This window comes from Centroberyx affinis, unplaced genomic scaffold, assembly GCF_046629955.1.
Source record: "Centroberyx affinis isolate AG114_WGS23_722 - 3 ecotype Tasmania unplaced genomic scaffold, CSIRO-AGI_Caff_v1 ptg001746l_1, whole genome shotgun sequence".
Lineage (NCBI taxonomy): Eukaryota > Metazoa > Chordata > Actinopteri > Beryciformes > Berycidae > Centroberyx > Centroberyx affinis.
This window is the reverse complement of record NW_027280148.1, coordinates 177862-192500: the sequence shown is the minus strand read 5'-3', so window position 1 is coordinate 192500 and position 14639 is coordinate 177862. Positions and strand designations below refer to the sequence as shown.

At 42.6% G+C, this 14639-nt stretch overlaps 1 protein-coding gene across 1 annotated transcript in view; it reads left to right on the top strand.

Moving 5' to 3' along the window:
• Window positions 1-11626, top strand: part of LOC139652040 (frizzled-3-like) — a 26191-nt gene extending 14565 nt beyond the window's left edge. Inside the window, exons 4-8 of the mRNA XM_071528968.1 lie at window positions 77-376; window positions 979-1230; window positions 8951-9099; window positions 10448-10705; window positions 11368-11626. Coding sequence (XP_071385069.1) covers window positions 77-376; window positions 979-1230; window positions 8951-9099; window positions 10448-10705; window positions 11368-11626 — 1218 coding nt within the window. The remainder of the gene's footprint in view (window positions 1-76; window positions 377-978; window positions 1231-8950; window positions 9100-10447; window positions 10706-11367) is intronic.
• The last annotated feature ends 3013 nt before the right edge of the window (window positions 11627-14639 follow it).

Genomic DNA, 14639 nt, shown 5'->3' with positions numbered 1-14639 from the left:
TTAATGCAGTATTCCTTCCTCTTCCTCCTCCTCCTTCTTTCCTTCCCTCCCATCCTCTCTCTCTCTCTCTCTCCAGGCCTGCACTCTCCTCTTCATGGTGCTGTATTTCTTCACCATGGCCGGCAGCGTCTGGTGGGTCATCCTGACCATCACCTGGTTCCTGGCCGCCGTCCCCAAGTGGGGCAGTGAGGCGATAGAGAAGAAGGCCCTGCTCTTCCACGCCTGCGCCTGGGGGATCCCGGGGGCCCTCACCGTCACCCTGCTGGCCATGAACAAGATCGAGGGCGACAGCATCAGCGGCATTTGCTTCGTGGGGCTCTACGACGTGACGGCGCTGCGCTGGTTCCTGCTCGCCCCGCTGGGACTGGACGTGGTGGTGAGGAAGAGAAAGAGTGAAACAGACTGAGAGATACTGTAGACAGACAAACTTTTTTGGTCTCACCTTTTTAAATATATTTTCTGACCAGTTTTCTGACCATGGCCAAGCTGATTGGTAGGCTCTGTCTCACACCAATGGTACTGTTAGTGCTGGTGTTTCTTAAAATTAAGACTACATTTCCCATAAACCCTGTTGCTTCCTGAGGATGTTGCCACTTGTACCCCCTCCCTTGTGTCACTAAACATGTTAATTGATGATTTCTCCATCGGCCTTTCACTATTTTGTTCTGTTTTGTATGCAAAAGTCTTACATGACACACAACTGTAAAAACAGTATCTCACAACAGTACCAGACAACATTCACCTCAAAATCATTTTGTTTTTTTCAAATGGTGAATATCTTGTCTTGGAATGAAATGCCTCACATTTTGAAGGAAGCATTCCTGAACTAATAGAAGCATGATAGTAGCATAGTAGTAATAATAGAACACATGATTGCTAACAGATACATGCAGTCAGCTCTGACAGCTTTTTCCTTCCCATCTATTCCACAAGATGACTGAAAACCATAACCCCGCCCCTCTCTCGATGCCCTCCTAGGTGGGCGTAGCTCTGCTGCTGGCGGGCATCGCGGCGCTGAACCGAGTCCGCATGGAGATCCCGCTGGAGAAGGAGAACCAGGAGAAGCTGGTGAAGTTCATGATTCGTATCGGCGTTTTCTCCGTGCTTTACCTGGTTCCTCTGCTGACGGTTCTGGCCTGCTACCTGTATGAGAACAGCTACCGAGCTGTGTGGGAGACGACCTGGGTCCAGGAGAAGTGTAGAGACTACCACATCCCCTGCCCCTACCAGGTAACATGACTTTATTAAAGGACCTATGTTCAGCATTTTAACACTAATAAATCAGTACTTTTTTTAGTTTAGTGGGAAATCTGCCTGATTACTTTACAACACAAAACAGGAACAGGAAATTTTTTTTACTTTTCAAATAATGAACAAATTTATTTCAGTTCCAGTATTCTAACTTTGTGTTAGCTTACCTCGTCTGAAAGCATATTAGCTGTTATCAAGGGCTGTTATTTATTGAATTAATGCAAACCTAACCCAAACATGTCTCTAAATCTAAATCATATTCATATCGAATCAAACAAAGAAACAGTCCAAGTTTATTGTTTATTAAATGGATCCCCATTAGCTGATGCCTTGGCGACCGCTAATCTTCCTGGGGTCCACAAAAAGGACATAAGACATAATGCATACAATACATAACATAAAACATACAGTTAAAATGGTACAATCAGATACTTAGGTGTATAGTATCAGTACAAACAATATACATTATATTTGGTCAAATACAATTGGTTCCAGTCATATGAAAGTGGGCAAAAAATTGCATATTTCCGCCACCACTTCTCCTAACAAAGGAAAGGGCATTATAGGCATCAATCATCAACAAGCACAAACCAGTCAAAATATCAATAAACTGAAACTACCATGAAATGTCATTGAGAAATCAAAATAGCACATAAAAGCATTAGAAGCTGATTTCCTTTAATGGCTACAACACCAGTATTCATCCAGGGAAAGTGGACTGAGCATGCTTGCCTTTTTCCAGCAATGCCCTACACACACACACACACACACACACACACACACACACACACACACACACACACACACATACACACAGACACAGTCATACATGAGAGAACCTAGTGATGATGACTCTCAGGTTACTTCAGAGAGCTGCAGTGGCCTCCAGCAACGGCACACACTCTCCCACTCATCTGGTGGAGCGGTTAATAATTCAAACAGCTCTCTCTCTCTCTCTTTCTCTCTCTCTCTCGTTCTTTTTGTTCCTTTCACACAGCCAGGGATCGCCTCACATGAGAGCGCCTGCGACTGCATATCCGCTTTTATTCTTCCATGTTTAAAGTGGGTTGTTGTGTTAGTGCTGAGAACACAGGAGTTTTGCAGATGCAGTACAGACTCTGGCTTTGTTTTGTGTGTGTGGGTTTTTTTTTTCTTTCACTAACATTTTAGTCAAGCCTTGTACCCTCTAATTAGGGATGTAGTACTCGAGCCCGGTCTCGGTCTTGAGTCTGGTCTTGACAATACTTTTTTTGACATTTTGGACTTGTCTTGGTCTCAGTTGCTATTGGTTTTTGACTAAACGTTTTTCCTGTGTTTCAATTCATTCAATCAATTTATTGATGTTTGGTTTCATTTCTCCCCAGCATTAAAAACAATTTAAGCGATTTTACATGTAGAAACCTGGAGATGTAATGGTCCTCAAACGTCTATGATTGATTAATTAGTCAGTTGTAGTCAATTGTTGTAAACACTTGAAGCGTGTTTTTTTTTTTCAGGCGTGACCATGGCGTCCTGAGATAAAATTATCTCAACTTTTTGGAACGCTACAAGCACACCGCATATCACATAGCCTGAAAGCCTGAAATAAGCGTTGAATCGCTCACCATCCAAACGAAGGTCCAGGATCTACCGGTGATATTCTCCGTACTCCATACTTGTATTTTTGCTAAATCCTATACGGCCGATGCACAGTATCCTGGCGCTCAGCCAAATTCATATGTCATGTCATCATTCATTCAGTTTCTTTTTGATACGGGACATTCACTATCAAAACCACATATGTCATCAATGACGCATGCCAATCATATCCCAGCCTTATCCCAAAATGGACTCTGCCTTGTGTTTGATACCTCTAGCATTTTGACTAGTCATAATGTAATAAAAGATATCTTAAATTAGTATTTCGACTGGTCATAATGTAATGAGAGATATCTCATTACATTATGACTAGCCAAAATGCTACTTTAAGATATTTCAGATATCTGTAATGAGAACTACTGGAACTACCATTACTAGGCCTATACTGCTGCAGCAGCTGTAGTAGCAGCAGCAGCAGTGTTGTTTCTTGCCACTACTGACTACGACCACCTGGCTTAATGGTACTGCTGCAGCAGCAGGAGCAGCAGCGGCAGCACCCAGCACATTCCCTGGAGCCCTGATAAAGCTCTTACTCTGGACTTTGACAAGGGCCTACGACCCTATAAGATAAGATAGCACTTAATTAATCCTCTTGGGGAAATTCAGGGAAGCTTGCCTCCCCGTCTGAGAATTGAGCCCCGGTCTCCTGCGTGACAGGCAGGGATACTAGCCACTATACTAACGAAGAGTACAAACTGTTTGGACTGGGTGGCAGGTTTGCTTCAGCGGGAGGCGAACTGTGCCTCTTCATACCAACCACCACCTCCTCAACGAACCGCGTTCACTAGCCGCCACGCCACCAGGTCCAAACTGTCAAAAATTATCGACCGTTTTTTGACAATCTGTTGTTCCTGCTCCATCTCTCTGTGTCTCGTGCTGGTTTTTGTAAAAAGGTTCCCAAAGAGAGCCTCTTGCTGTGGTCCAAGCATCAGCTTTACCAGCACCCAGGGGAGCTGAAGCTGAAGACCTCAAGCGGGGCCTTTTATGCCCTAGAACCACTTTGTGGACTGGCTGGCAGGCTAGCTTCAGCAGGAGGCGAACTGCGCCTCTTCGTACCAACCACCACCTCTTCAACGAATAGAGAAAAGGATGGTATTAAAAAACTGTTTTAATTGTGTTCAAAACTTAGGCCAATAGTTTGTCACAGCATTTTCCTTTTTTGGTGAAGGTGATTTAGTCTTTTACTGTATTCAAGAAAGCTCAACAGTGATGCCAAAATCTGTAGAATTGCAGGAAATGCATTTAATATTAGTACATTTTTTGGGGGGCCCCCAGCCCTCCGACCTTCAGTTGACCCCGCCCCCCCAAACCTCCACCCCCCAATGTCTTAGACACAATTGCGCCACTGGTTATAACCTAAATCCATTGTGACTAGAGCCAGTGTAAAACTAGATCATCTCTGACTGTTTCTTTACCAGCACTGAAACCACAATTCTCTTGGCACAGACCAAACTTTTATTCAAACATCTAAGACTCAGCATAGAGAGAGAGAGAGTGACTAATGATGTGAATATTGAATTGGTGTTGTATAACGCTAGTCTCATGTTCGCTCATGGGAGCAGGCAAACCGTTTGCATTCAAGCAGCAAAACGTGACTCGGCTTGATAGCTGGATACTCAGCCTTAGGGGAGGGGGAAGATTGATGCAGTATTTATTTCCATGGCTTTTAATGAATGACCGTATAATGTTCTTATCAAACAATTCTCTACAAAATGGGAACATTTCTTGGTTCTTGACTTTCATCCGGTGGTTATAACTGATTTTGCCAAATGAGATATTATTTTAGCGTTTAACTGCTGTCAAAAAAGTAGAATGCAATATATCCAATCACAACATCAAATCACACAAATATGCTTACTACAATGGAAAAGATTAAGAAACAATTTGATTGTGTTGTGACTCAAGTGATATGATAATAGTGATAATAGTGTGTGTGTGTGTGTGTGTGTGTGTGTGTGTGTGTGTGTGTGTGTGTGTGTGTGTGTGTGTGTGTGTGTGTGTGTGTGTGTGTGTGTGTGTGTGTGTGTGTGTGTGTGTGTGTGTGTGTGTGTGTGTGTGTGTGTGTGTGTGTGTGTGTGTGTGAGAGGTCCAACAGGGATGAGGTCACACATGATGTCATAGCAGCGTATTAGCTTGCTTACACAGAACATGGGAATTTTGTGTGTGTCTGCAGGCATACTTGTGTATTACTATGTGTATTCACTTGCATCACCTTGTGTTTGTGTGTGTTTGTCCACATTTGCATGTTGTGCATCAGTGTGTATATACGCATGTGTATACAAAGGGAGGGGGGGGCTGCTGTGAGAAGAGATGTATTCAGATGCAGAGTCCTACTCTTAATCCATCATGCAAACACTGAGTTGTGTGAGAGCAGTAATCCAGTGTGTCAGTGTTTCTGTGGGTCAGCGGGGTCAAGCTGCTCCACATCATGTTACAGTAGATCTGAACAAAAGCTGCAGAAGCTCCAGGCTTAATGGAAAATGTAAGATGTTAGAAAAATGGAAAAAAAATGGCTGAATGGAGGATGGTGGATGCATGCAGCAGCTCTCACACTGAGATTTGCTGTTCAGTTCATGTTTCAGAATCAGAATTTTATTGGTGAGGCAAGTTTGGAATTTTACCTGAGTGAGTTGCTTCTGTACGTCACATTGAACATAAAGCAATACAAAAGTTACATAAGTAGCATATATAAAAAGAAAGTAGAAATTTAGGGAATAGATCTCCTTTTGAGGTCGTATATGAAGAAAGTAGTATACAGTACATGTAATATAGAAAAAGTAGAAGTATACAAAAATGTATACAAAAATGAAAAATATAAATTTAAGAAACACTGTAAGTCTCTTCTATACAGTATGCACATACCTGACTGACTGCACTGATAGGAAGCTGTGGAGGTCAGTAATAGATAAAACAAAAAACAAAAAAAAGAATAAACAGAAATATATACAGATCTAGAGAATATTGTGTAAATGGGTGTAAATATATATCTATACAGCCAAAACATGTTATATGGATATAATGTGATATGGATATGTAGGGCTACTGTATTCAGATTGCTACTATATGATATTTATCTGTAACACACACACACCCATCACACTTGTATGACAGCAAATCAAAGAGGACTTCTGAAGGCAAAACTGGCTCTATTATCAAGTATCATTAGATACTTGATCTTGTTTCTGTTAGGTGAAAACCTCATATCTCCCAAAAGTCAACTTTTCAGGAACTAAGAAAAACGGCCATCTTTTCCACTTAACCACATTCATTTTTGAGTTTATCCAGTTGGTTTTGAAAGGGTTTCATCACACTAAACGATCGGAGATTTATTTAAGATGTAATGCTTCAACTGATGTTAAAACTTGAAAATTATCAAATTGGAGAAATTTTCACGCAACAGCAATATATTAAGTGTTTCTGTTATTTTGTCCAACCCACCCCCAACCGCTCCTGCCATTCATGAGCCCACCCACATGCATGCATTCACACACACACACACACACACACACACACACACACACACACACACACACACACACACACACACACACACACACCAGTGAGAACATACACAAAGCCGAGCGATATGGGCTTTGTGTATATCAAAAGACAGTCAAGACTCAAAGAGCCTGCCTATATTTATCTAAAAAAAGCTCTTGCCCGAGGCTCGGTACTCTACTCTCCTGTTCAGAAAATACATACATGACCAGAGTGAAGTCCCGACCTTTCCTCTCCACAGCACACACACACACACACACACACACACACACAGACAGACAGATGCAGCGCTGCTATTACAGCGATTGGCTCAAACCACATGAGACTTGCCAAACGAAAAGAGACCGAGGCTGTTTTCATTCATTCATCGTAACTGTTTTTAGAGTTTGGTTTAGTAAATCAACTCATCCAACAATTTTATTGATTTGTGTCGGTTATTTCACGATGTTATCTCGGGTGATGAAATAGTCACTAAAGTTGACATTGATGTTTTAAGCTGTAGTGGAAATGCAGCAGAAACTAAGAGAGATCTAAGGAGAACGTTGGTTACAGTGATTCAGTCTCTCTTATCTCTATCTGTCTGCTGTAATGAGTCTATCTGAGCATCGCTGAGCCCCGGGGCTCTCCGCCTGGCCCGCTCATAATGAGGCCATGATGACTACATCTGTGTGTCACTGCATGAGTGTGTGTGTGTGTGTGTGTGTGTGTGTGTGTGTGTGTGTGTGTGTGTGAGAGGGAGAGAGATAGAGAGAGAGAGATTGTGTTTCTGTGGCTATAGCACTGTTGCTATGGCAGAAAGCAGGATGGGTGCGGTGACTCTTCGCTCTGTTGTCTTATAAGCAACGAAACACTTCCACAGTAGATAAATTACCTTATTTTCACTGTGACTGAAACACCACTCTGAATTTAGTGGTTATCATGGAACAATTAATATTTAAAATTTAGGCCTTTAGCTGACGTTCTTATCCACAGTAACTTAGAGCACCAGTAGGTGAGCTTAAATTCCCAGATCACCGCCATGACAGTCAACCAATAGTAAACAGTACGGTTAGCCAAACCCATATATTGGGCCGATATAGACCTTTTATTAATCCAATAATACTGAATACTTTATAATTTCAGCATGAAAATTGTCAGATTTAAAGAAATTAATACTATCACCAAACATCAGCTAGCGGCAGCTTCAACCGCAAAAAATATTGATATCAGTATTAGCCGTCAGCCTTTTTAGTCAAACCCTGTTAAGGAGTGCAAAGCGGAGCTAGTAGAGGAGACAGGCTATGATTCAGTGGAGAAAAGATGAAAAGTTTTCAGCTTTCAAGGGAAGATTCAACACAAAGAGTAGCACCAAAAAGGACCCGACTGAAACCGTTGGACATGCTGTCGATATGTGAAGTGTTTTCCTAACTCTAAACATAGAATCTGTTTTAAATCAGTGGAGAACAGGATGATGATGATGATGATGATAATGATGATGAAAAGGCCGGCACAGAGCGTACGTTTCTGCCTGCAGGCACAGGTGGTGCATCTGCAACACACACCCATCAGAGAGACGGATGGAGATAGAGAGAGACAGAGAGAGAGAGAGATAGATAGCACTGTGTTGGCTGCTGTGGTGTTTATGCCTCTAGCGTGAGGCTGCTCAGTTGTCGGTGATGATGTGGGAAAATAGACACACACTCGAAATGAATACATCCAGTTAGCGAGCGTGAACTTATATTCAGTCATACATGCTGCCGTATAAATGCGTGACTCAATGACTTTAAAGTGCATGACTATCGAAATGGCCTGCAGACAACTTTGTCATCTCTCCTATCACTCTCTCTCTCTCTCTCTCTCTCTCTCTCTCTCTCTCTCTCTCTCTCTCTCTCTTTTTTCCACTTGATTTCAAACTGTTGCACTGCTCTCTGAGCCGCAGTAAACCGTTAGCAGCACACACACACACAGCGGATCATTTATTTAAAGCTACACTACGCAATTTTGCACACTGGCTGCTCCAAATGGCAGCGAGAGGTAACTGTTTGATAAGAATTGAACTTCAACACCCAGAAATCATGTAATGTGAGGTGAACTGCTCACAGCACGCTCATCTTTTCCAATCCAGCCAGTCTGTGATGCTTTATACCAAAAGAATAAGAAAAAGATATAAGGACAGTTTGTGTTTCATTCTTAAATTTGGATTTATCACTCCCTGTAGGCAGAAAAGCCCATACCAAAATTTTATTTGGTCAAATAAAGCAAATCTACAGCATCTCAATTAGTGGGAATGGGAGGTTTTTCTCTGTTGCTGCCCAAATTTGTGATTTAGGCTGATAAGATGCGTGTATTTTTACTGTACTTCAAATACACACGTCTCTTTATATTTGGGTGGAATTAGCCTGCAAACTTTCTCTCATAATCAATAACTCTACCTCCAGCATCCCCCACCAAACACACACACAAACATTGATCTTTGTTCTCTCTCTCCCTTCGATGCTCACTCACTCACTCGCTCAGTCACACAAACCCAAACACACTTATGCACTAACCTCCTCTCCTCTGTGTGTGTGTGTGTTTTGTCTAGGTGGAGCGGACCAGCCGTCCAGACCTGGCCTTGTTCCTGATCAAGTACCTGATGATGCTGATTGTGGGAATCCCCTCAGTCTTCTGGGTCGGCAGCAAGAAGACCTGCTTCGAATGGGCGAGCTTTTTCCACGGCAAACGGCGCAAAGAGTACGTACTTTAACCACCCGGCACCGATACATTTACACTGTAGTTTTCATTATTAGTCTATCACACTGGCAGCTAATACCCTATCAGCTTAAATCTGTCGAGCAGTTTATAGAAATTGATTTTAAAATCAATGATGTAAAATATTTTTGCAGTAAATGAAACTTTAAAACATCTGCTATGCAGGTTTCTTACATAAATTTCATCCCAGTATTTCAGTTTTCTTTGAGGTTTTTTTTTGCAAGGAGTATGCAAAGCATTTCATCCCTTTGTAGTGATAATTAGATATAAAGACCAGTGGATTTTGAATCTAATAACTTAATCTAATATAATACTGTATGCAGACTTGGGTCAAATACTATTGTGAATAACGTGCTTGTTTTAACCTGCTTGGAGCAACAAGATGGATGAGGTTTGTCACATAACAGAACAATCGCTACACAATTAGAGGAAAGTATTTGGCATTCAGTTTAGTCTACTTTTCTGAATCATCCTGATGAAGCCAACCCCTCCCATCTGGTACTCCAAGCAGATTAAAACAACAAACACAAATGCTTTGTAAATGCTGACTGAATGTCTCCCATGTCTCCCATTTTGTTTGATATCAGAGATATCCCATTTTGTAGACATCAGTCATGAGGCTGAGTATCGATGGCTACGGTTACACTTGTGGTTTCAATTCAAGTTTTATTATCCGATCACGCCAGGACACGTTAAGTGACGGATCTGGACGCGCAAAAATCTGATTTTGCTCACGTTGCTATCAGATCTTCAAAACCAGAAATAGAATTGGTCAGACTTGCAATGTGATTGAAATTCCACACAGTCTGGACACAATTCAGCCACAATGTGAAAACAGAAAAATGCAACTTGATGGAAAGGGTGAGCAGGAAAAAGTAAGGCACAGGCGGATTTAAATAAATACAACAGGAGCCACATTGCAGCCATTTTCAGGCCAAGACTGGACATACAGTGTTGTGATCTCATGAAGTCTGATCTTTAGAGTCAGATCTCAGTCTTGATGTTGAAGTGACAGGTGTAACCGTAGCCGAGGATCTGTGTGTCTTCCTGGTGAACACAGGCCCTTCTCTGCGCTCACTCCCCTCCCCTCCGAACTCAGAGCATTAACCCCGTCTCCCACCGCCGGCTCCACACGCTCCTCCGTCCTCCTCTCCCACACCCGCTACCCCACCGCCTTCCCCCTCTCCCTGCCCACCCTCCTGCGCCTCTCCCTGCCCTCCCTGCCTCCACTCCCCTTCTCCTCCTCCTCCTCCTCATCCTCCTCCCCCTCCTCTTCCTCTTCCTCCTCCTCCACCGCCTCCTCCCTGCCCTCCTCCTTTCCCTGCTGCAGCGGGATGGTCAACGAGAGCCGCCAGGTGCTCCAGGAGCCCGACTTCGCCCAGCTGCTGCTCAGGGACCCCAACACGCCCATCGTGAGGAAGTCGCGGGGCACCTCCACCCAGGGGACCTCCACCCACGCCTCCTCCACCCACCTGGCCATGCTGGACGAGCCGCCCAGCGCCAGCACCAGCCGGGCCGGCTCGGTCCGCAGCGCCCGCTCCAAGATGAGCAGCTACCACGGCAGCCTGCACCGCTCCCGGGACGGCAGGTGGGCTTCGGTTCTCAAGTGAAGTGAAGCCTTCACGCATTTCTCCTGCTTCTGTCCTGCTTTCATTCTGCTGAAAATTCCCTCTTGAATGTTGCACAGTAGAAGCAAATCAGTACATTTTAAAACAAAATTCAACTGCCTGTAAAAGTCTGTAAAACCTGCAATCGATTTTCATTTCCTTTGCACATGTTATTTAATTTTTCAACAGGATTTTCCTCTAAATTTATTATTTATATAAAGGTAGTGATGTATCCCAGAGTTTCCCTGCAGGGTGGGTCTGCATTAAAGAGCTGAAAACCCTAAAACAATTTCATTCGAAATTGGTTTTAGCAGAGAATTTTAGTTTCCAGTGGTCTAAATGCTGTTTCAGAGGGTTTTCTACCCTGCCAAGAGTGAAATACTCGAGGGAAACACTGAATAGTTTGACTTTGACTGCAGGCAGCTTCTATCCAAATATAATATTCTCTGTGTCTGCCTTCAACAACCTGTATCAGTCGAACCCTATTACATAATGTAAGTCATAAAAATAAATCACGCTGGGTGGAGTCACAACACCACATTATATCTCTTGAGTTTAAGCAATATTTCTGCTATGGTTACATCTTTATCTGTCAGGTCCTGACACCTGTTTCTCTCGTTCCTCTCATTCCTCTCATTCCCAGATACACGGCCTGCAGTTTCCGGGCTGCAGAGGACCGGCTGCCCTACGGCAGCATGCCTCGCCTCAACGACCAATCACAGTCCAGACACTGCAGCACCAATCGCCTGGACAGCCTATCGCGGCACGGCTCCACCCAGCGACTGGAGAGCCAATCGCGGCACAGCAGCATCAGAGACCTTAGCAACGCCACCCAGGCTATTCACAGCGTTCCTGGAAACGGGATTCGCAGGGTCCTGGAGGAAGATGGGGCTACAGCCTGAAAATGGGACAAAAACAAAAGTGTTTCTGTCCTCAAGGGAACTAGCTAGTCTCCTGTTCCTGGATACGTCCATGTAGATGTGATGGGACTGGATGGGTTTAATTTGGAGTGGAAAGGAAGACTTTTTCTCTCTTTTTACGAGAGAGCTAAGGAATGTGAAAGGAGCCACAGTAAGCGAGACAGAAACAGGCTAACGCTTCTCAGTCGAAATAGAGTAGCAGCCATTTTGTTTACAGTTATCCGTCAGATCTGTATAAGTTTGGGAGCTCGGACTTGGTGAGAGTTACATCCAGCCAAACCGATGGGACTGAGTTTGGATCGACGCCTTAAAATGTCCTCTCAGCTTTATCTAATTCAAAGCACTGGGCTGATTCCAAGTAAACCGGACAAGATAATTTTTGTCCGGTTTACATAAAGTGGATTAAAGTTATTACAGTGCTTTTGTGGCCCTGATCATGACATTTTGATACCGGATACGTGAAGAAGATATCAAAGCTCCAACACTGGACCTACGCTACTGAGCCTATCAAGAGAAAAATGTGAACAACACTGAGACTTCACTTGTGGATTGTCTTTCCTTGTACTGTACTGAAATCATGTGTAAAAGGACTCTGCACAGGATTTGAATGAAGGACACTGCTCTGAATTAGACATGATGAGCCTTTTCTTATAGTTTGTGCATCTCAGCACTCAGGAGGTGGAAGCAGGGTATTTTGTAAAGACTTATCGGCTACGTTGTCACCGTTTTGCACCTCTTTAGCTACTGATGTCTCCATTATAGTCCAGTTGCATCTAACAGATTGAGTGGTTTGCCTTTGTTGAGGAGTGGCCTGTAGTTAAGAGTCTGTGCTGTAACAAGAAGCTCACAGGTTCAATCCCTGCTGTCAGTGAGTTGTCCTTTATAGCAAAACACTGAAGCTCTACTTGCTCACTCACTGTAAGTCCCTCTGGATAAGAGTGTCAGCTAAATGTCTAAAATGTTAACGAGGAAATTCAGGGATTTTACCTTGCTGTAATGGACCTTATTCCCCACTGCGGCCATTTTAAACTTACATCATTCTCGGGATGGGAAACTCCAGCTGAAAGATAATATATATATATGAAAGTAGCATTACTTTAACACATAAGTAAAGACTTCAGATAAACCTGAAACTAGCAGCTGTCAAATTAGCTGGCAATCAGGAACGACAACTGCTTGAATTGCAGAGAAGTTAGCTAGCTTACAAGCTAGTAAGTTAGATTCTGGTAGTTAGCTATAGCAAATATATTACCTTAAAATATTAACCTATAACCCTCCAGATGCTTGAGATCCATTTGTGTCTAATATTTTTCAGTGGGGAATCTTAAATGATAAATGTTTGTCCTGACTCCCAACGAGTATCCTACCCAAGTGTGACGTAAATTCAAAATGGCCGCCGTGGGAATGAGGTCTAGACTAATACAAATTTGTAAATGCGTTGCAGTAAAATCTGTGTTTTAAGCAGCAGTGAAAATGTAGCCAATGTCACGTCAGGTCGTCTAGAAATGTTTTACACAAAAGCACATGACATGGACTCCTCCACAAAGGCAACTAATATTTCATGACCTTTTACAGAAGCCTCGTCTCATGTCAGACTACTGTTTTACTATGTTGAGGTACTTTTTATATTTGGTGTCTTCATTGCACTTCAGATGGATGCAGATAGATGCAGCAACAATGTATGTATATGAAGGAGGGAGAAAGACACTTTTCTTGTAGTCAGTCTGTTGGTGGTCGGCCATTTTGAATGAAAGGGCTGAAGTACAGGAAAAAAAAAGCTAAATCCAAACTCCTGCCTTACAGTTTGAATACAATAGAAGATAGTGTGCGTTATTCGCCCATAAATTAGTGTAGAATTTTAAATAGTTTGTCCCGTCTGGAAAAGTGTATCCTTACTTGTATAGATAAATGTTAGCCCTATGTTTCTGCTAGTGGCAAAATTTGTGCATAGATGTAAAAAAAAAAATTAAACTTTTGCGGGTTCATTTGTGAAATTTGTAATAAAGTTTTTTTGAAAGTACGGCCAGAGAGTCAGAGGATCAATGACGACACAGCAGCACACTGGGTTTGTATTTGTAACAGCCCTCCGCTTTATTGAAATACATCGGAGTCAGGTTAATATAATGAGTTCTCCACATAAGCGTGGCAGCCAGTTCCATACATTATTTTTTGTTTTGACCTTACACCTTAAATATTTTTTTGTGCAAAAAAGAATCTACATCACCTGTAGTGGGTTATCCTCAGTAAAACGCCCAAACCGTTCAAAAAAAAAAAAAAAAAGGAGCAAGTCCAAGTAAAACAACAAACCAAAAAAAAAACAAATGATTACATCTATAACATGCAAAACTGTACAAATTATTACAAAGCAATCCTAGAAAAAAAACAACAAAGTGTAATATGATATGAAAGAGCAAAATAATATAGAAGGTACTGTAGATAAGACCTCACTGAAATGCAAAGGCGTTTGATTTTTTTTTTTTTGTTAACTTTTCTTCCTCTTAAATGGTTTTACCGCTGTGGCACCTCAGCCTGCAACTACCATCAAACCACCGCTCACCCTTCACCCCGACGCTATTTCATCATTTTTCAATTTCATAAACACCCGTCTGAGTCCTCGCCGCCCCTTTTTCTTCCTGCTGTTTCCACCCTGCTTACATCTACGCTACAGCTAGAGTTAAGTTTCCCTCACTCCCTCCCTCCTGCCTTCCATCCATCCATCCATCCATCCATCCATCCATCCGTCCGTCTCTCCCCAAGTCCTAACACACTCATTTTCATTAAGATGAAAATATTTCATTGGTTCTGACATTTCCTGAGTTTCTTTTCCATCTCTCCTTTTTAAAAGTGGGATTTCAGGGCTTTTTCTGTACAATATAAAACACTTGGCCAATAAAACACCTGGCTAAGATATTTTTTTTTCCTCATCGTTCCCCCCAGCTAATACATTCTACAGATAAAGTCCAGCAGGAAAATAAGGAGACTCGCTAGCTTAAAA